General features: G+C 49.8%; 1 protein-coding gene across 1 annotated transcript in view; it reads left to right on the top strand.

The window, feature by feature from the left end:
- rftn1b (raftlin, lipid raft linker 1b) overlaps positions 1-22,973 on the top strand; it is an 86,063-nt gene continuing 63,090 nt past the window's right edge. The window contains exons 1-2 of the mRNA XM_076043185.1: positions 1-170; positions 11,589-11,758. Of these exons, the coding sequence (XP_075899300.1) occupies positions 11,611-11,758 (148 nt within the window). The 5' untranslated portion in view covers positions 1-170; positions 11,589-11,610. The remainder of the gene's footprint in view (positions 171-11,588; positions 11,759-22,973) is intronic.

The following is a 22,973-nucleotide window of genomic DNA, read 5'->3' as shown; positions in this document are numbered from 1 at the left end:
GCCCGTCCATCCCAGCATCCCCCCCCACCCCACCCACACCCGGACTGTGTAGAATGCGTTTGTCCCCCGGAAGCTCCGGACCAGCCGCTGCCTTCGCATCCCAGCTGTGAACTTTTCTGCCCCCCCCCCTTCCTCTCCGTCCTTCCTCCACCAACCGGCTCGTGAAGCAGGTAAGTTCTGCCTGTTCACAGTTTCCAGTTCAGTCTGTCCGTCCGTCCGTCCGTCCACGCCTTCAGGCGGATCATGTCAGTGAAGCCGCGCCGAACTTGGGGCGGCTGCATTTGTGACCAGAGTTTGTCTTCTGCTCGGCGGTGTGTGTCGGTGCGCTGGAGCTGCTGGAGCTGCTGGAGCTGCTGCTGCTGCTGCTGCTGCTGCCGCTGCCGGCTACCGTCATCATCTCACCGTGGCACATCTGACGGCTGGCGCGGGAACGCCGACCTGGCATCCCAGCAGCGGGCCGGCGGTGTGAGGTGCGGGCGGTTTGACGTGCGTGATGGGTGACGTGCGGGTAGCCCCTCCGGTGCACGGCACGCGTTCAGTGCCGTGTCTGTCTCCGCCAGTGAACGTTTACACGCCGGGGGCTGTGCGTGCGTGAGATCAGCCAGGCGTGTGTTTGCCTGTGAGTGCGTGCGTGCGTGTGACGAGGAGATGTAAAGGAGGGGAGGGGGGTTAAGTTGAGCGATGGCAGGAGGTGATGGGAAGGTGGGGGAGGAGGGGGTGGATGTCAGGGAGGAGGAAGACGAGGGCATGAGAGAGGGAAAGCTAGAGGGAGAGGAGCAGTGTGTGTGTGTGTGTGTGTGTGTGAGTGAGAGAGAGAGAGAGAGAGAGAAAGTGAGGGAGCTCAGTCTGACTGAACCGCTGTTAATTAGTTCCAGCTGGTGAGCCGCGGAGCGTCGTCTCCTTTTTACTCCTCAGCAGCGCTGGTGGGTCAGGAGTTCTCTGTCTCCCAGTCTGTCTGCTGACAGACACAAACACACACACACACACACACACACACACACACACACACACACACACACGCCTGTCTCTTCATCACTGTAAGGACTTCTGTTGCTTTCAACACAACTGAAGACCTCCACCCGGTTCCTGCTCCCAAACTTCGGTCCTCACCCTGAAATGCAGCAGTGAAGTTGTCAAAGAAAGTGATTGCAACATTTAGATGTGAGCCCATAGTGCACTTGGTACACATCCAAATGATACCTAAGGGGGTTAAGACCCGACGTAACCCAGGGAGACTAAACATCTTCTCTCCCAAAGCGTAGAAGCGTGACTGCGCACGTGCACAGTCACGCACACACTCGGCCTCGTGAGGCTTCGCACGCATGAAGAGCGCGGAAACGCAACGTGCAACAGATGTACGACGAGAGACGAGTGCCAAAAATGCGTCTGCGCCAAACAAGGTGAAGAACACAAACGCGGCAACGGCGAGGCGGTGCAAGTCGACACGGCGCGCACCGTCGCACTAATGTACAAAAACATCGGACATCTGTTCCGCGTCAAGTGAGCGGAATCAAAGAGAGAATGTGATGCGAACACGTGAAACACAGGCTGGACATGAACATGAACATGCTTGTGCGTGCCATCGCACACGTGTGCCCAGATGTTGTGCATGCACATGACATGAGTACATAAACTTCAGACCACACATACAGTGTGCGCGACTGTACGCGCGCACGCACACACACGCACACACACACACACACACACACACACACACACACACATTCTGCTCCCTTGGGACCCCATGTGGCCGCAGCTCAGCTCGGCAGCTCGACGGCTGGAAATGTGGAAGCGATTGCGGTTTTGGCTTTGCTGCGCTTCAGTGTCACTCGGAATCATTATACAGGGCAAAAGGTGAGGAAACCAATTCTCCAAGGGTCAGTTCCACCGAGTTCCTGAAGAAGAATAAGAAGGAAAAAAAAAAAAGATCCCCATTAACATATTTTCTATAACGATGTGTGGCTACACACAGGCAGAGGAAGTTTGTCGTTGCAGGAGCTGGCTTTAGGGCTTTTACCCTGTTAGAGATTGGTGTGTTGGGAGTTTCCATTCACACAGTTTTTACTATTCTTGTCCGAATCAGTTGCTTGATTCGAGTTCACGCAAGCGAAATGCTAAGCTAACCAAAATCTATGAACGGAAAGTTGATAGCAGCTTTCAAATGATCTGGTTTTTTGCAGTCAGAGGATAGACCACGTTATTCAAAATGCACCAGGAAACATTTGGGGAGTGTTTTGGGGGTGGCATAGTTGGAGGGAAACGTAAACACGTTAGCTTGTAAAACGGTGGCTCGCACGAGTTTCTAACAGATGGATTTTGCAAGAACGACCAAAGAAATCACATCCTTAACACCACTTTTATTGGCCACGTTTTCAGTCCAAACCCCATTGTTTAATGTTGTCCAACTAAAGTCGGTGACAATTTCTCTGACTGGCGCTGGCAGTTTTTTTCATTGTGTTTTTTCGCACCCAAAACACGACCAGGCAGCATTTTTTTTTTGCAAGGAGCTTTTCCTCCGTTTGGCCTCCACTAAGGCAGCGGCGTCGCTGTGAGGTTTTCCCGCCATGGCTCTGTAATTATGCCTATCATCTGGCTCCTGTCTTGGGCAAAGCTTATCGAGCAAAATGGCACCTTTTAAAGTGCTTCAAGGCAGCGTCACATGCACGCTGTGTTGTCTCACGTCGTGCACAGCTGCAGTGCTGGCGTGCTTTCTGTAAAAAAGCCCTGTGTGGGGTCAGCTTGGGTTCAACGAGTAACTGATTTCATCTGGCCGCTGCATGTGTCAAATGATCTACTTCCACTCCAATGTAGAGACTGGTGTGAACTGGTAACACAGATGATGTCTGAACTGTAGCAGGATTGATCAACTGCGTGGGGGCATGGGGGACTTAGTCAACTTCTGATCGTACTCAGATTCGTGAGGAAATTCTTAACCTTTGGTTCAGTTTTGTGTTTGTTTCTCTCATTTTTTTTTTTTTTTTTTTTTTGTTTGAGCCTGGAGATGTTTGTAACTGCGGGACTTTCTGTCTGACTCACAGCAGCTCCTTCCTAATCCTCCAGGGTGTCAGTCGCCGTGTTTACCGAGTCAGCGTTGTTTTCCTTTTTTTTTTATTTTGCTGGAGTCTTTCGCCAAACATGCATTTTAATGAACTTACGTTTGCTATCTGATCTGGTCACACTGAGCCCCCCATGTGCGGTGTGAAATTTGATTAAGGTAATTGTCAAGCATTGACTTGATGTGAACCGTGATGTGAACACTTCTCTGCTCCTTATTTGCAGACCGGCACAGGGAGCCGCACTAAAACAGGTGACTGAAATCGTAACTTTTTGATTCTCTATTCCGCAACTGACTTGTTGACTCTTGAGAGAAACAGCAGAAAATGTAAAAAAAAATAATAAAATAATGTGTCCCTGTCTCAGAGCTCAATCCAGGTATCTTTCTGTTGTTTGCTGAGCTGGAATCAGATCTGGCATCTTCACCGGCAGCAATATTAACTGGAGGCTGTTGTGGATATGAAGCCCGGCTGAGAAGCTCCTGATGGGGTGCCATCTTGATTGCACCTCTCTCCCTCTCCTGAAACGTTCCGTTATAAGATCTCGGAGCAGAGATTATTTTTCTTCTCCCTCCTGCGAGGGTGACAGCGGTGGCGCTTCTGCAAAAATACTAAGTTATTCAAGCCCCTGGCGCCGGCCCAGACCTGAGACGGGATATGAGGGAGGGAGAGTCCTTGGGGCCAGACGGGAAAACACCGGAGCCAACATCCAGCCGACTCGACACCAGTCAAGAAGAAAGGGAACCAGGTCGGCCCTCCCTTGGTATTCCCATCAGCCAAATTGACTCCTGTCGGAACTGGTGGTCGGAGAGGATTGGCGCCTCATCGATTTGGCTAATGTTGAACATGGACGTGTCAATAGGGCAGTCTGTAGGAAGCAAAGCGCGCGGTTTCGACCGTCTTTAATAAAGAATGACCCGCCTGGGGCGAGTTCACAAAGAGCAGCGAGTCACTCGGGGGAAATCTCTCAAGTCCCCTCAGTGTTTTTAGTGAAAAATAACACAGGCGGCAACCCAAAGACTCCTCTATTTTTGGCCAACTTGTTAGTTATCCATCCTCCCATTGCTGAATGCCAAGCAAACGTTCCGACACAGGGTCTCGCCTGCAGCAAATCCAGGAAAGTGACAGCAAAGGAAATTTTCAAGTAACTTTTTTTATTTTCAAATTAAAAAATGTTTTTTATTTAGTTAACGTTACAGCCTGTGACCGGTAATCAGTCCCTGCGAACTCATGCAAAAAAAAAAGTCACTGCACGCAGAGCAGTGTGGTCCAGGTGTAACTGGAACAAGGAAAGAAGTCGTATGGGGTCACTCATCATCACTAATGTAAAAGGAATCACTCTGAAGTTTTGGATTCACAGTCTCAAACAAAACCCTCAAACATGGCCACGCCCCCCATATCGGTATCTGCCCTTTCCACTATTACTCTGTATTGCCTTTAAATGAACAGCTACAGCAGCAGAGTTCAGTTGTTCCGACTTTAAATGATCAAACTTTTCGATCCATCCATCCGCAGCCTCCCTTCTCCGAATCCATGGCCCGTAAACATCCCTCAGTGGGAACAAGCATTTCCCAACAATTTCCTTCTAAATCAATAATTGCAAAATGTAATAAGTTTCGCTCAAAGCATTAATGGAAACCCAGCAAAATGTCCAATGCCATGAAGACAAACAATCAAAGCCTGTGTGCCTGCGTGACGCTTCGCTTGCCTCACTCGCCCTCGCTCCAGCCGGTTAAAGCGTGGGTCGGTCATGCGCGGTACTCCGACGAGTGGCTGTCAGACACGTGGTGGTGAAGACGGCAGGGTAGAAGAGGGAGACGAGGGGGGGGAGAAAGAGAAGCCAGAAGTGGCGAAAAGGAGGAGAAAGATGGAAGAAGAGCAGCGGCGAGAAGGATCGACGGCTATTATTCCTCCGAGCGGGAAACAGTCGAGGAGGGGTTGGTTCCCATGGCAATAGCTCCCCTTTCCTCTGTGTGTGTGTGTGTGTGTGTGTGTGTGTGTGTGTGTGTGTGTGTGCGTGCGTGCGTGCATGCATGAGTGCGCACGCCTGTGCGGGCTCTATCAGCGTGTACGAGACGGGTTCTGGCCGAGGTCGTCGTGAACCGCGGAGCCTTGAAGCGGCCGTGGATCCACACAGACTCTATTGTTTACTTGCCTGTTTTCTCCGCCTCGCTCATAATCTTTACCGTGGTTTTTTTCGTCCTCCTAATACCCTCTCCTCACTCTGCGTTACGTGGGTCCTTGGGTATTGAAAGCAAATGAAATTCAGACAGATGGATGGAGGAGCAATTCCACCTCTGCCGCGCACCCTCGCCGAGGTCTATACAGAGACGTCTGGACATGCCGAGGGCCCGTTTTCTTGGGCTGCAGGTGGTCACATCGGGTGAGTAATAATTAGCACGCCGCTGATTTGACCTTTTTAAAACGCACTCACAGATCACTTTATTAGATACATCTTGCTGATACCGGTGCAGGGCACAGTACATCCCTCCGACATTTGGAGGAGCATTTCAGTCTGTGGACTTGCCGTTTACCAACCGATCATCCAAAAGTTACGGTTGCACCTCTGTTTTTTCCACCAATCAGACCCCTTCTCCTCTCACCTGTGACACCAGTGAGGCGTCATACTGCTGTTCAATGGATATTTTTTGGGGGACCATTCTCTGTAAAGCCAAGAGATGTTTATGCGGGAAAATCCCAGGGAATCGGAATCCGCTGAAATACTCTGCTCAAAGTCACTTTGAAAATCTCCAGTCTTTGCACGGCCAGATTTGATGGTGATCAAGGCAGCAGCGGCTTGTTGTGAGACCAAGGAATTCTTGATATTTCAAACACAGACGTCACCAGCAAAAAATGTACCCCGACGTTGCAAAGCTTTCAAACACTGCTTCTGTGTTTTGGGTTTGTTGACCTGCCTGCTTGTGAATCCTAAATGAGCTGCTGGCGCGGAAGATTGGCCAGACTACAAAGACAATGCTGGTCCTGCTGGTCCCACCATGGATGGGACTGTTGGACTCACCAAAGCTGGCGTTCACCTTCCTCCTTGAACTTCCAGACTGTCCAGGTCAACTCCTACCACAGAACTGGCTTCCCTCAGACATGACAGACAGTACGAGGAGGAGGCATTTTCCAGAAGGCTGTAAACAAAGGGCTTAATTCGCTGATCTCTTGTTATCTAGAGAGGTTTTTTTGGGGTGTGGGGGGGTAATTAACCATGCAAGGCTGCTCCACTAGAGTCTGAGATGAAAAGAAAAAAAATCTAAGAATGGCTTTAAAATTGGACATTTAATGGACAAAAAAAGGCTCTTGAGCAAAATCCATTTTCCATTACCCTCAGTAGATTTGCATTCTTAATTTGGCTTATTAAAACTTGTATTTAAAAAAAAAAATGTTTTCCTAATGAACAGCTGCTTGACGGCTGCCTCCACCAGCCTGAACGGCCACCGTGTCGCTGGCATATGCAGTGCGTGTAGCGACGCGCTCAACTTGAGGTGTTCGCAGTAGGTTACGACACTGACATCCTGCCTCAGAGCCCATTGTTTGCCCCGTCCCCTGTTTTTCCACCCTTACTTTTCCACGCTGGAGGACAAGGTGAGGATTCAAGGCTGCAAAGACACAAGGCAGACAGGCAGGCAGGCGGGTGGGCAGGAAGGAAGGAAGGAAGGAAGGAAGACAGGCAGGTTTCCAAAGGGGAGTTTAGCTGTCAGATGTAAACCAATCATCTGCATTTGCAACCGCAACAATTGACAATTGTTCCTGCGTGAGTTAAACACAGAAGAACAACAAACACATGTGGGGTTTGGTGTCAAGGGCCATCGCCAGCAGTCAGACAGGATGGATGAAATAATAATTAAAAAAAAGCCAAATTTAATGAAGATTTGTTATTCTAAGTTACGTGTTCGCAAGTAAGTGTAAAACAATTAAATGAACGAGGACTAAAAAAGTCTCAAACTTGAGTCTTAAAGAAATCTGAACTGATTGTAAGAAAACCATTTTTTCCTTTCATGATCACATTGCTCTTCAATCTTCTGAAAGCAAAAGTTTGGGTCTTGTGACACTTGGCTCGACTTGCATAGGCGAAGCTCAAACATCTTTTTGTTTTTGCAGCGGCTGCTGTTTCCATGAAGTAAATGCTTCAGTGATGGAGTCGCTGTGTAATTGCTATTAGCGTTATTGCATTTGTCACAACGAATTACGGAACCTCGAGCTTTTCGGTCTGCCGCTGTGCTTCTGTGCCATGTATTATTTTCTTTCTGATCATATCACTTGGGCCAGTTTGTCATCGGTAATCAGGCCGTGTTATGGAACACTGGACTGTGTCTAAGAAACCGAATCGCTCTCCGTGGCGACTCTTTGTCCTGGATGGAGTGATGTTGTCTGACCAGATTCCAAAGCAAACTCATACCTGCCAGAGTGAAACCATCAGGAGCAGCTGTGCAAGAGGGGTTTGGAGGTCTGGGGCCGGATAAAGGAAAACATGCAACAGTTTCAAACCGCAAGACTGGGATTCAGTCTTGCCCTGTGATGAAACCAAATCTCATCAAACGCACTTTGTTGCTGTTCAAACCTCACACACACTGTGCCTTCAAATGACCCACGTGTGACAGCAGCTTGTTTCCTCAGGGTGAGTCGTGGAGAGGTGACAGGACAACGTGGCCGTGGTGACTGGTGACCTCTACTGCTGGCACTTAAAAGTGAATTCAGTTGATCAAATTGGCTTTTTGTTGTTTCCAGTGTGTGAGGTGAAACCTCTCTCCTTCACATCCATGCAGATGTTTGCAAAAACCAGAATTGGGAATGATCAGCAGTTTCACTCGGGTGTGTTGTGGGACCAGTTTACACAAGGACTTAGTAGAGAAAGAAAGAAAACCAACCAAAAATAGACCAATTTATCTCAAATGTAAACAGAGGCCGCTGACTCAGGAGCCACTCAAGGCCAAATTCCTGCAGGCCCATCCATCTGAACAAGCTCCAGCCTGGGACTAAGGCTTGGCCAATCAGCGTCCTGGAAGGAAAAGGGGCCAGACGCCACAGACAGGGTTTTGCTGCGACCCAAACAGGAAGTATGGCTGCAGCAGTGTGGTTAGTGAAGATCAGAGCTGGTCAACAATAAAGAGTAGTTCAGCTCAGGGGTTTTATTCACTTTCTCTCCTGACTGAAGACACAGTTTGATGGTGGAGAACATCAATCTGATCAGCTCACTTTGGATGTGACAGACAGAAGGCTCCTCCAAATCACTCCACAAGTCATTTTAAAAGGCCTGTCCGGTTTTTTGGAGGGACAGGCCTGACTTTGGGATCTTCTCCAGATCAACTAGTTTTCATTGTTTCTTTCAAAGCGACGGACCTGCCACTTGGTGGCCTTCTGACCAGAAAAACAACCTAAACCCAGGGTCATTTGCCATCTGCTTTAACCTGAAATACCTACTCAGCATCCCATTGAGTTTCCTGTGTGGTCTGCCCATCTCACCCGCTGCTTTTATCCAATGCTTTCTCCATCCACTCGACCTCAAGAGCTCCTTGCCTCAACTCCCCACACTCATCGGCGGGCAATTCTGGACGGATGGTGGAGCCTCAAGCAAACAAGCGATGCGCTGCCCAGCCCTCCACTCCACTCCACTTTAGTTGTCAGATTAAAAGGATCAAAAGTCGGAGTACAAGGGGGGATGTGGGGGTGATAAAGCGTGATAGCGAGGCAGATACGAGGGGAGAGCTGGCTTGAAAGGGAGACTACACAGCAAGGAACACAAGAGCACAGTGTCCTAATTAATGTCTTCCTCCATTAATCCACTCTCAAGCTTCCCGTGCTGCCGGGTTTGATCTCAGCAGCGTTGTTATCAAAGAAGGCTGCTAGCGTGCACTTGTTATATACGAGGAGATCACAGTAGAGCAGCGTGGAGAAGAGTCCCGCAGCATCTCTGGCTGTGCGTTTGGGAAATTTGTCTCCTGTAAGCGGAACGCCGAAAGCGGAAGTCAAAATGCTTCGTTAGAGTGGCGACGTCAAATCTTAAAGCCTCAGTTTTTGTATCGATAGCAAAACCAGAAGCAGCACAATTAGGCATCCGCAGCTCCAAACTTTTAACAGCCTCTTTTCGCTTGTTGTTGTTGTTGTTCTTTTATGATTTGGGAGACCTGCTGTCTGCACTCAGAGTTTCAAAAGCCAATTTTAAGCTCCCTGTGGCACTGAATGGACGAATGAAATGGATTTTTCACAAGATTAGCAACGAGCGCCACACACTTGGGGAATTTGAGTTTGTGGAAGTCGGAATTTACTTTTTTCAAATGTTGAAAAAGGCTTTTGGCTTGAACCTACAGGATAAAGGTAATGACTTACTAATGTATGGTTGATCACTTTGAATAGTTCTTTGAAATTCTGCTTTGTCTTTATCTTTGCCTTCGACTTCCTAAAATACATCCGGGAATTTGCTGTGATTGATTCTCACTTCTTCTTTTCTTGCCGTTCACCTCGTTAAAATCAGGTACACCTTGCTGATCTCTTTTCAGCATCAGCGCTTGGGGATGTTTTTTGTCTTTTTTTTTTGGGGGGGGGGCAAAGCTTGTGTCTCAATCAATCTTGATTTATGATGGTGGGGAAGCTTGTGGCTTATCAAATCCAACCCTTGTCGTCCTGATGTTTGTGCCGCGTCTGGCCGACCCCTGGAGGCGTCCCTGAACCCTTGGCTGTGAGTGGGATGGGGCGGAGCTACACTCTCCTCCTTGGGTTGAGGTTCAAGGCAAGACAGCAAAAGAAAAAAAAAAAAACATCCCAAACATTTCGCATTTCCCTCGTCAGCTCTAAAAATACACCGGCTCGCCTCACTTCGCCTCCTCTCTGGTCTCTGGGAGCAATGCAAATATAACCCCCTCATCCCCCCCCCCCCGCCCCACTTTGTTTTCTTTCCACACCCCTCCCTCCAAACATCCCCACCTATTGTTCTGAAAACCTCCTTTGCATCTGCTGTCGACTGGATGACACAGCCCTCCTTCCCTCTCGCTGTTTCCACGCTCCCCGGGGTTTGGAGCCAGGAAGAAAATAAAATAGAAAAAAAAACAACACTATTCAAATATAACTGTAGGCATCGATGACAAAAAAACAAAAAACAGGCTTTCTTCCTCTGAACCCGTTTCCTTTGAAGGCTTCAGCGGCAGCGGCGTTTTGTGATGCGTGCCGAACGACAGCATAGCGTCGCCGTCCTGAGCGACGGCTTAATGGGGACTTCTTGGGGGCTTAAAGAGGCTTTGACTCTACCTGGATATTACAATTTTTTTTTAGGTCCTGAAGTGAGACATCAGTCACGCAAAAAGCCGAAGAGAAGAAAAGAAAAGAGGAGAGAAGAGCTCCCTTGGTACTACGGCAGCCCATTGAAAAAACACATTTGGGAGGCGTCTGAAGTCTGAACTGCAAGGCTTTCAGCTCTGAGTGGGACACAGTATTGTTCCGGTATTAATCACAAGTCCATCGCCCCCCCCCCCCACCACCCTGGTCCATGTCGGCGGGCTGCTGTGGGACTTCCCGAGAGATACGATTGTGATCCACCGAGAGCTTCATAAAGCCAACAAAGGCTTGCACGTCGCCGTAAACACTGGCTGCGATGACAGCCGCGAGGAATCTCCAGCCTCATCGCTCACTCTTCCTCCCGGCCCGCCGCTGATCACTCCTGTCTCCATTCAACAGGCTCTAATTGCGCCGCGGATTACCCACTGTCCTCTCTGCTCCCCGTCACCCCTCCTCCCACCTCCCACACCTCCCCAGCTCCGCCCTTCTCCAGCCAAACAATGGCCTCTTCCTCTCTCTACCCTGATTGATTCTCACCTTTTCCATTCTTGCCGTTCACCTCATTAACAGAATCCCCATCTGCTTGTTTCCTCCTTTGCCTCCCACTCTGTCCGACGTGCAGAGTACCCCTCCCGCCACCCCCGGCCCCTCCCCACTTCCTGTCCTGTCCATTCCGAAGGCTCACAGTCTGCGGCCAAGGCCTCAGACGTTGTGTAATTAGAAAAGGAGCATAATAGAGAGGGTTCCTGCCTCCTCGCCATATAGCCACCCACCAAACCCGCCATACCCCCGTCCCTCCGTCTGTCCTTGGGTTTAATCAGTGGCACACAATAGGATGTCACCTGCTCCCAGACACGCTCGCTGGAGAAAAGCGCTGCCGCTGTCACAAACCATTTAAGGTGAGACGGCAGTGCGAGGCCTCGTCCTTCTCCACGCTTGTCTCTGTTAATTTTGTCTCCCTGGGAATGAGGCAGAGGGAAACCAAGCTCCTTTAATTGGGCTTATTTTTATTCATTTCTCTCGCTCTTCCTTTATTTTTTATCTTCAGACACTTTCCCAGCTTGTTGCCCCCTGTTTGACGTTCCCGGGGAATCATGGCTACCTGATTCCCGTCACGTGTCAAACGTCACATTGGGCAGTGCTGTAGTCTCGCAGCAGGAAGGTTGTGGGTTCGATCCCCTGCGTGTTTTGCCCAGTGTGTGTGTGGGTTCTCTCCGGGTTCTGATGTCTGACCTTTTCTTTTTTTTCCCCCTCCTGCAGGGTCTCCACACACTTTGAAGCCATGGGCTGCGGCCTACGCAAGATGAAACCCGTGTCGGAGGAGAGCAGTCCTGGCAAGATATACTCCACCCTCAAGAGGCCGCAGGTGGAGACCAAGGTGGGCGTGGCCTACGCCTACCGCTACCTTGACTTTCTCATCGGCAAAGACGGTAAGACCAAGTTGTCAGTTACCACAAGCCTGAGCAACTCTTCGTCTTCTTCTTCTTCTTCTTCTCTGACTCCTTGTTGAGTTCAATCCACCAGTTTTAGCAAATAAAACTAGAAAACTTGAGCAAAGACAATAAAACGGCATCGATTGGAAAACTCCGGATATGTTGTGTGAGTCATTATGTGCCACATGCTCTTAAATTCCCAGGTTACTGCCACGTCGATGGCTGCAGTTAAAGTGATATAAATAGCTGGAGGCCTTTGGCTGAATGATAACGCAGCAACATGACTCATGTTTTTGCAGCAAGCCGCCTCGACTCTCCGCCGCTGTGTGTCCAATCAATAGTTCCGCCTCTGATTAATCCGACTGCGACTCCTCCTCCTCGGTTCATACCTGCACAGCCCTGCTACAAAAACACAAACGCAGGCGCTGGTAATTTTTATCAGGGCTGCCTTGTCATGACTCGGCGTTAATTAGAGCCCGCTCCCTCTGCGGCAGCCACCACCACCGCCGCTGCTGGTAATTTATTTTCTGACAATTAGTCAGCCGTGCTTTCACGCTGCGCTAATGATATAGAATTTTCCAGCCCGGGGCCGTACCAAACATCCCGTCAGCGGTCGTCAATCCTGGATGCCACCGGCACACAATGCGGAGAGGAGCTAGCAAAGTGTCGGGCTGCAGAAGCCTGTTGGGTTCAAGGTTGCGGCTTTCGTCCTCACAGAAACTCCGCTTCGGGGAGAGTTTCACATGATTGGGCGCACGCACGGAGCGGCCGACAGCCCGGCTGTGAAGGCTTTGCAGAAATGACTCGCTTTTCCGTTTTGGAGGCCTCGTCCCTCCAGAAAGACGGCCGTTAGAGCTCAACTTCCTGTCCCCGCTCCAAGGTGTTTGTGAGACGAGGGAGGGGGGGGGGGGGTTTCCTCTGATGCCGCAAACCCCAATCAACTGACATTCCTCGCGTCATGTGCGTGCGCGCTCGGTTCCGTTTGAAGTGGGGTGAAATGAGTTTGTTTTGCATAGGCAGTGGGCGTTGCCTAACGTCGGCGGGTGGAGAGAGATGCTGTTGGTTTACAACAGGACAGATCAGCAGCTCCCGCCGTCTGAGTCTGAGGGAGTCTTGACCGAGTCGTCCTGGTTTCTGAAGCCCAGCACAGTTTGTCATTGTCGAACCAAGTTATGTTTCACAGTTTTTCTCGTTGTTGCTGTGGTTACATCCTGGTTACATCCTGTTTACCTCTGTTTTTTTTTTCATGTGTGTTGTTAAGTGCACGTTGTAAATGAGCATCAAAAGGAATCGCTGGGCTGTTTTATTTCGCGTTGTCACGCAAACTGCAAACCCCAAACAGTGAATCGAGGACACATCTTGCTCCGAAACACAGATGTCTCTCACATTAGTTTAACCGCAACCGCCTTCTTCACACCTGCTCATCAGGACTTTGCCATTTGTCACCGTAATAGCCTGGTTTCCTCGTGGTCGCGGCGCGATGCAAAACCGACAGCGCCAGTAGACTTTGTGGCTGTTGAGTCATTTTGTTTGCCGCCGTTGTAGTTGCTGGTAAACGGTTGCAGAGAGAAATGAATGTATTGGCTTCGGGTCGCGCTGGCGTTGCACGGCCGAGCTTGAGAATGCGTTGCTGCTGCAACCTCTTCCTTCCTCTTTCACTGTGGGGTTACGTTTTGATTTATTTTCGGACTGCATTTACACTGCATCTGACCCAGGTCTGAAATCCTTTCAGGCTTCAGAGCTGGCAGTAAAAATCTGCTCATTGTTGACACTTGCAGCAGTGTCAGGCACCAAACACAGCAGTTTTGTTTTTTTTTTTGTTCTTCCCCGAAACAAAAGTATAAATAAAACCAGGCTTGTTTTTTTTTTTTCTTCTTCTTTTTTTCTTAAGCACTCTGAATTCCCCCCCAGGCGCCACGAGCAGGAAGTCGTCAAAAACATCCATGTACAAAGTGAAGTGTAAAATCATCTGCCAACGGGTGATACGGGCTCTGAAGGCAGACATCAGTGCTGAGGTCAAGGAAAGTTCCTGAACCAGGTGGCATCAGGATTAGCTCGGGGGGTGGGAGTGGGGGGTGGGTGGGGGGGGGGATCACGACGTGATGGAGATCACCGAGGTTAAGCCGAGAAAAACGAAAGATTAATGCGCTCCGGGAAGATTCCGCGCCTGTGATACTCCTCCCCGGCGGAGGTGATGGTGCTATATATAGCCGTCACTCTGTTATTCCTGCCGGCGACGGTTACGGCCGGAGCCTCAGTGGGAGGGGACGGGGGCGGGGGCGGGGCCAGGAAGTCGGGAAGACATAGTGCGCGGCGTGCCGGCCCTGACAGCTGATTAGTCTCCATTAGTTTGTCAGACGGAGCAGACTGGATGGATGGATGGCCGAGCTGCGCGGCGTCTCTTTATTACCGGAGATGATATTAGGGCGGGGCCACCAGTGGCAGCGGACCGCCTCCCTATTGTCAAACCTTTGTGTGTGTGTGTGTGTGTGTGTGTGTGTGTGTGTGTGTCTGGCTCAAGGCCACATTATGATGTCTAGGGGTGGGGTCAGTACTTACCGTAATCACTTTGGTCTTGTTCTGTCTCTCTGTCACTGTCACTGCTCCTGGACTCTGTGTGTGTGTGTGTGTGTGTGTGTGTGTGTGTGTGTGTGTGTGTGTGTGTGTGTGTGTGCGTGCGCGTGTGTGCGCGTGTACACGTGTGCGTCTACCTATTTCCCACAGGAGCACATTAAGTTTGAAGTCTCCGAGTGTGTGCAGCCCCCTGTGGCCAAACCCATTCCACCGCATCAGCAGGTTCTCATGCTAAAGGGTTAGTGTGCTGGCTGCTGGCTGGTGTAATTACCTTGTACCTGCTAGTGTAGGTAATGATTCATGGCTCCGGCCTTTTTTCTGCGGGGAAACGTGTAAAATATTTAAGGCAGAGTCAAAGATTATGAATATGAAAATTGCAGTCAGTGGCAGGCAGAGCTGTGGGCCACGCACATAAATAAAGCTACTTAGAGTGAAAGCGGCAACAAGAATCAGTAATCCTCCTTTTTCGACGCGACAATTTGGCTCTGAGCCAAAAAGGAAAAACCAAAACCCAAATTTTAGTTGGGGGGCCGTAAAGCCGACAGAGTAATGACTTGTTTCATTTCAGCGAGATGAAGCGGGTCGTTTCCTGCCAGACACCGCGGGTTGTTGTATTCCAAACGGAGCGTTATGTCGGAATCATCACCCGACGTGATGAGTTCATGTCTTTTGTGGAACAAGACCTGGGAATCTGGTGTGGATTCAATCCTGTGGCACACAGCTCGAATCAAGACACCCCGTCACTAAGCTGCAGTCAGAGTAACTGTTGTTAGCTTTGTTCGCTTGACATCTCGACAGTGAACTCTCTGGCAGGAAAAGCCAGGATGCAGACTCTAGAGCCCCTTTCCCACCGGTCAAAAACCCGTTTAGACCCACTGACAATCGGCCTTTGGTGGCAGCGGGAAAAGGCTCACCGACCCGCGTCAAACAGAATCTGCTTAAATGGGCTCGGCTCCGGTCGGCTTGCAGTGGGAACGTGATGACGTTGAGCGTTACGTGCGCTACGTCATAGCATCGCGGCAGTCGCACTGTATATCACGTACCGAAACAAAGCTCCGGTTGCATTCGAGACTGGCTTCATTCTGCATGTTGCAGCACAGAGGGCAAGCCAGTGAAATTTGCCAGCTTCTCAAGACTCAGGCCCAACAAGAAAGTCCACTGACCCCCACCGGACTCGCCCCCATGTTGCTCTCCATTGTTTACTTCCCTGAATTCTGACCTACTTCGTCAATGCGGTCTCGGTGTGATGAAATTAGCAGACACGCAGCGGTGAAAGTGGAGGCTACGAAACTTGCCGCTGGCTTTGGTCAGTGGGAAAGGGGCTAAATGCCGATTGTTAGCAGGTCGACCCGCGTTAAAAAAAAAAAACGACCCGTTAATTACAGTGGGAAAGCGGCATAGTTGAGTGCTAACGGGTAGACAAAAGGCTGGCCAAAGAGCAAGAAACTCCTTCAGTGGTCCATCAAGTTTGACGCTTCTTAAGAGGTGACATTTGCTGGAAACCGCGAGGCATTAACTAAATTCCCCACCACAAGGTTGTCGGCGCAGGAAAAACTCCCCGCCTGGAACAATGTTTGGTTGGACATGTGGGACAAAAGAACAAAGAACGGCAGCATTGGGGAATTTTTATTTTGTATTTCACTCTATCTAACCCCCTCTGTGCTTTTAATGCTTTGGATGGTCAGCATGGTGCTGTGTCTTGTCACCACGTGTTTGTTTTCTATTTCTATTCTTTTCTTTTTGAAGCAGACACCGTGACACAATGAGAATCTCTGAAATGTTCTCGATCAGTTCATGGGAGCACGTTTTGGGTTTCAAAAATGAATTCAGAACTTATTGTTTCGCCCTCGTCAGACTCAGATATTGGTGTTGTGTCTCAGGGAGGAGATGACTTGATTTAATCACACTGGGAAGGGCGCGCCGTATTTTTATTAGATTACGGAAACGAGGGGCTTTCATCAAACTAAATGTTGCCGCGCGCAAACAACAGTGAGAATTTTTTTGTTCAGTTTGGTGGGAAACTTGTAATTCAGGAGCCGTTTGCCCCTCCTGTGTCCAACGTGGCTTGATAATGAAAGCCTCTTATTAAAATAATTACAAATAATGCACCGGGAGCAGAGCCGACGTCAGCATTTTTAACATTTCTCTGTGGCCCCCACCGTCTGCTGCCTCTTCTCGTGGAAAGCTGCCCTCTTGATATTGCCGTCACTATGACGACCGGCGCTGTGAATAATGTTTGGCGATAATTTTCTCGCAGCGCAGCGCCTGATCGCGGCTCTGCGCGACCGCTGCCATAATGGCCCCGCGGGCTGCTAACGCGCCACCGAGTGTACTAAAATAACACCTTTCGCAAGCAGGAACACTGATGGAAGGCGGAGCCAAGCGGTGGAACGCCCGCCGAGTAATAAGCCCCCCCAACGCTGAATATCAGCTGCTGAGTTTTGGAGCGTGCATCCAGTTTCACGGCCAGTTGCTCGCGACCGTTCAATCACCTCTAAAAAGAGCTGCAGAAAAACAAAAGAGAGGGTCTCTTTGATATTGAGATTGTGACTCCAGAGGGGAGAAGGAGAAGGCGCCCGCTGTGTTGGATGGTGGCGAAGAGATGCTGTTTTATTATGAGGACCATAAAAAAAAAAAAAAAAGAAAGCTTTGATTTTTAAAAGATGCATGGCGCAAACCCCATTTCCTCAAATGGCCCTTATTTTGTGAGATTTACTCGTACCGTGTTCTTTCTCAAGGTTTTCTGTATTAAATTGATCCCCTCTGCTGACTCCACTGTTCAGAAAGTTCTGGAAATCAACCTTTTTTTTGCCCCGTCACCAAACTGATATGAGGTTGGTGACGACACCCTTACCCAGGTGGACACTGCCCCCTCCCCCCCGAGACACTGTGTTTTTTTTGTTGTCTCCTTTAAAGTCTATGTTGACCATTCTAATAAAACATCTGTTTAAGCAGGTGGCTGCAAACAGAGGGCTAACCATGTTATTTTCTGAGAGATGAAATGTGTCTGAAATTGCACGAGTAAACATTTCTGAGTTAACAAGAAACCATAAGCCATATGTGTGACGTAGCATAAGCGGTGCTCTGGCATTAGCAAATATTGCTATCCGCAAAATAGCTAGCGTCCCCCAAGATATGGCCCCCGGGTTTTATGCAGACTTAAAAACATTGCGTTATGCATGTTAAAGGGTTGTTGTGCGCGTGTTGCTTTTGACTTTTTACCATCTGTTTGCCTTTGGAAAAACTTCCAGGCAGCAAAAGTTTTGGGAGAAAATTAGCCGTGTGAAAATTGTTGAGCCTCACAATATGGCATTGAAGTGCGTCAAAGGGAGGACGTGTGTGCAGTTTGAGGCACAGCTACTTGTCATGCAAGGCTGCTTCTCAGGAACATCGAGGGGGGAAAAAAGAATCTTCTCTGGGCCTTTTTTAAAAAAAAAAAAAAAAGAAGAAGAAAAAAAGAGTTTGAAATCTTCGAAAAAGTCGTGAGAAAGAAGGTGAAAGCAGCTCAATGTGTTGTGTCTCCACAGCCGGCAGGTTCGGAATCAGGCAGCATGAAGATGTCGCCCTTGACATCAAAGCCGGGCGAGCAGACGTGTGACACACACACACACACACACACACACACACAGCAGAAGCCCCGGACACACACAGCGTTTGATATCATCTCAGCCAGACGCATCATTTATATGCAAAACCCCCCGGAGCCCCCGATTCCCCTTGTTAATATGAGCTGCGGCGGCTGGTGGCAGGTGAGTGACATGGTGGAGGAGCCGTGGGCGGGGTCAACGGGGCGCAGGGTGGCGTTCCGAGAGGAGATTAGTCCTTGGCCGGCGGATTTATCCCCCCGGCTCGGAGACCGGAGAGCCGGAATTGAATCGTAGTTATTGAAGGGGGGAATGACATTGAAGGGCCAAATTCACGGTCGTCTGCTTTTCCACGTTATATTTCCATTATGCCGCCGCAGCACAGGCCGTGTCGGCGCCGCCCGCCTCCCGTCTGCAGCGCTCTTGTGAATTAGATGCAGGGTCGAGAAGTGAGTTGAGTGGAAAATGCATTTCTGATGGTCAGAGAAATGGAAACGGCCAAGCGGCGCTCAAGTATTGGAAAATCGGGCTGAATTAACGACCGGGGCCGTCCTTCACTTTCACGGTGACCGCTCCCCGCCCCCTGGTGGAGGGAGTGGGCGTGACAGCCTCTGCAGCGGGTGACCCGTCGAGCCCTGTGGCACTGGCGATTTTTTTCATCCATCCGATACCAAGTAAACACTGGGCTAGCATCGCACTAGCAATACTTTTTACTTGAAACGTCACGATCATGATTTTCATCATTTCGTGATTTCACCTTTAGTTGTTTGATTATGATCGTCTCCTGTGAAACACAGGACAAAAGTATCGATCCGATACCGATACTCGCCTTGGTATCGACGCTATCGATATCGATCGCCCTGCCCTAGCAGGTGGGCGCTAGCAGCTTCGTTTGCAGCCAGTCAGGCATCGAAAGCGCTGAGCGGTGGTTGGTCGAGACGAAGACGCGCTGCGGGTTCAAAAGGCTGCGAGCGCCGACAAGGTTTTCAGCAACAGGAAGGAAGCAGATCGGGTTCCTTCCTCTCCCCCCCCCCCACACCCCCCTCCTTTTTTTTCTGCTCCTGGACCTCGTCGTGTTTTACGATTAGCGCTTGCTGTCCTGTGACCATTTCCTGTTAGCTGAACTCGCGCTGCTGCGCACGGTGGTGAACGTGCGCCATGTTTTATTTATTTATTTCTCAAATGCAATTTCCCCCTTCGCTGGGAGAAACATTTTCCCCCCGTGATTTGATTCAGGTGCTGCACCGCGAGCTGAGAGGTCCAGAGTCTGAGATGAAGGGCTTTAAAGGAAAACAAAGAAACTTTAGAAGACTTCAGGAAGGTGGCGTGTTGATGTGCAAAAATTCACTGTGTAATCTGCCTGCGGACGTCACGGAGCCGAGAGACGTCTGCCCTCTGACGCCCAACGACGGTTTAGTCCGGGGCTCTGTGAGACCTCAGGGTTCATTTGTGGCTCTTCAAGTGATTAGCTTCTCTTTTTTTTTTATTTAACACCGTTCTTTCCTTTTGAAACGGTGAATCATCAAGTGATACCGCCACAGAGGTGCAGTGTTATACAGCGTCATCGTTTTTTCACTGCATCCTAATCTTAAATCTATTTTTGTAATCCTGCTTTTCAGTTCGGCGTGTTGGAAGTTAAAGCAACTGCAACTCCACTTTCCAGAAAGAGTGTGATGTCACGAGGGGCACCTGTTCCTCTACCAAAGTCAGTGGCAGCACCCCGAAACCCAGGTGTTGGCTCCACCCCTCTGCGACCGCTCTGTTTTTGCTCCCTGTCCCAGCATGTGGAAGGCCCGACACAATAGCCTGCTGCAAACAGAGGGCTAACAGTGCTGCGTTCTGAATAGGTTTTTGGACGACCGGTTCAGTTGTGGGGCTTCTCCACTGGAGTCTGGGGTGAAAAAAAACAACACTTGTGAGGTCCAAAAAGGCGTCAGATTTAGCAGGACGCTGTAAACAGAGGGCTTCCTGGCTGTTTTTCCAAATGTCTAGGACCAGTTTTATGGAAATTTAATACCAGAGAATTAAAACATGTTGCTGGAATCCACAACGACAAATGAAATTAGTCTGAAAAAAAATCCCGACATGATCCCGACATCCAGGCAGATTTCTGGGATTCCTGGCTGCAGTGAACGCCTCCCTTCATCTCCGGCGGAGTCGTGCATCCTGAGGGTTTTTTTTTTTTTTTTTTTTTTCATTTATTTTATTTTATTTTTTGTCTGAGCTGCTGGATTGCGGGCGCGTGGGCGGGAAACCTCTGTGCGTCATTAGATGAGTAAGTGAGTCTGAGTGTTTTTTAAGAAGAGAGGAAATGAGGCAGGAAAGATGCAAAGAAAAAAAGAAGCAGAGAGAGGGAGAGAGGGAGCGAGAGAGAGAGGGAGCGAGAGAGAGAGAGAGAGAGGGAGGGAGCGAGCGGCACTGTGTGCATGCAGGCGTGCGGCGGGATGACGAGTCTCTTTAGCCTCGCACCGCATGTTGGCTTTATCTGCCGTTTAGTCGTGTTTGTGTACTGCTGCTGCTGCTGCTGCTGCTGCTGCTGCTGCTGCTGTTGCTGCTGTTGCTGCTGCTGCTGCTGCTGCTGCTGTTGCTGCTGCTGCTGCTGCTGCTGCTGCCAGCAGCCCCGCCCCTCTGCTCGATTCTTCCTCCTGACCTCCATCCTGCCTGCTGGCAAATAGTGCACTCCAGCAGCCCCCACCCCTGCACCCCCCATCCTCCCCCCTTCACCCCCCACACGGCTTTATTGGCTCTTATTGGTCGGCTCGCTCGGATCCGACGCGTCGCCATCGATTGTGTGGAAACGCAATCAGCGTCTCGGCAGTCGAGCAGCAAACAGTCTAAATTTAACGCAACACCTCCGCCAAGCCGCCGGCAGGATTCGTGTGGCCGCTCCTCCAGGAACCCCCTCCCCACTGCCCCGCTGGCTCTGCAAACCAAGAATTTGCCAGGAAGTGACCTCCCACTCGACCTCACTTCCTGCCGAGTGGGCGGTCGAAGCCTGTCGTCAGGCCAGGACACTCGACTCTGATCTCAGACATTGCTTAACGGAGGTGGTGAAGCAATGTCTCAAATGTGTGCAAATGCAAATGCTGGAGCCCTGTTTTTATTTTTTTGTAATGTTTTTTCTGCAGCCTTTTTGCAGTAACGGTGATTCGGCTTCAGGGAAGACAGAGTCGACAGAGCACGTCTATTCATAACCTGCCTGAATAGACAATTATTTTCAACAAACCTTGTGATCCTGCTGCTGAAGTGGCAAAAATAAAGGGTGGCTTGGCTTCCTCCCAACTGTGTGTGTGTGTGTGTGTGTGTGTGTGTGTGTGTGTGTGTGTGTGAATACCAGCATATGACCAGCTGTATTTCTGTCCACCTCCTCGTTCAAGTTTGTGTTGTAGTACCAACAGGAGACAGAGGGGGCAGTGTTGAGTGCACTGAAACCATTGTTGGAAGTGGCAATTATTTACTATTATTTATTTATTTATTTATTTACAAATGCAGTTACATATCATGTGATCAATTACCATGTTTATTGTTTTTGTTGTTGTTGTCGTCACTCTTTCTCTTCCTCTCCTTTTATACTTATGTGATTGTGAGTGGTGCCCCCTAGCGGCTCCCATCATCATTTCCTACATCAAAGGGCATTTAAAAGACGCCGATGTGTTTTTTTCCCAGCGGAGGGCAACGTAAACGAGTTTCCGCCCGTGGCTGCGTCTATGGAACCTGGCCGCTGAGCTGATTGGGGTCAATTTGAATTCTGCGCGGCTGCAGACTGATTGCATTCTCACTCACGTCGGATGCGATGGCAAAGTGTCTGGGTGACAAATTTGCAGTTGTGGAAAAGAGATGAAGCCGGGGGAAGCAATCACCGTCCAATACTTCATTTTTTTTTTTTTTCCTCAATCAAAACGTGTCCTGAGTGCTTCAGCCCTGACAGCAAGAGTTCACGTGCACTGACTGCTGACCACCACCGGGAGGATATCGACTGTACCTCCACCCTCCAATATCATTTTCTATGTACAGCAGCGGAGTTGTTGTGGGACTGGAACAGCGGCGGCGGCGGCGGCGGGCGCGTAGACAGAGAGCCACCTGTCGCTCAGCGTGGCCCCCATCTGGAGGGAGACGAAGGTGCATGCGCAGGGGGCCGTCGATAATTTGACTTAATTACAGCTGAAGTGACTGGGGTGATGGATTAGCGCTGTGATTCCATTAGCATATGCTGAGTCTGGGCTCCCAGTCGGGCCCCGCGGCGCCGCGCACAGAAACTCTTAATTGTCTTGAAACCATCCGTCCGTGTTATCAGACTCTGCATTAGGATTGGCTGATATATTGTTTGGCCGGTGCACTTCTGAAAGTTGGAATGATTTCTTGCTGGAATGATTTTTGCTGGTGAGCACTTTGATCAGACCAGACCAAACCAGTCTAGACCAGGTCCACCGAGAAATGTTACTGGCCCCGGTATCGGCCCTGGATCAGAGTCCCGGAGAAAAGAAATGAAATTCTAATGAATCTGCCTGTTTGCGTCTGCAGCAGTTGGCAAATGTCCGGCATTAGGCTCGTTAGCATGTCAGCATGCTGACTTCATCACGTAGCGAAGCGAAGGTGTTCGATTACGTTCCATCAACGCTGGAAAATTGTTCATTGTCGTCTGGCCTTTTTCTGTCGCACTTCATCTACGCCATCTCGGCGCGATGACGTCAGCAGACACGCAGCGCTGAAAGTGGAGGCTGTGCAGCTTCCCAGCAGGTGTCAGACCCCGCTGGTTCTGGTCAGTGGGAAAAGGGCCACATGCCGATTGTTAGAAGGTCAACCCAGGTTCAAAAAACACAGTGTCACCCCCCTAATTTCAGTGGGAACGTGGCTTGAGTAACTTTTAAACTGGAATTCTGTATGTCATAAAGTGTAAAGGTCACCTGACAAGTCAGGTCTCTGGCACACTCACAATGTTATTGGTTTTGAGTGGAGGGGGGAAATAGGCAGGTCATAAAAAAGAGGCGTACCGTCCCTTTAGCAAGACTTGCTGGTGTAATTGTAGTGACTTGAGTCCTCAAAGTAACAGCACA

The sequence above is a fragment of the Nelusetta ayraudi genome, unplaced genomic scaffold (assembly GCF_046127955.1).
Source record: "Nelusetta ayraudi isolate G7.1 ecotype Tasmania unplaced genomic scaffold, CSIRO-AGI_Nayr_v1 ptg000074l, whole genome shotgun sequence".
NCBI lineage: Eukaryota > Metazoa > Chordata > Actinopteri > Tetraodontiformes > Monacanthidae > Nelusetta > Nelusetta ayraudi.
This window is presented reverse-complemented; position numbering and strand designations above follow the sequence as displayed.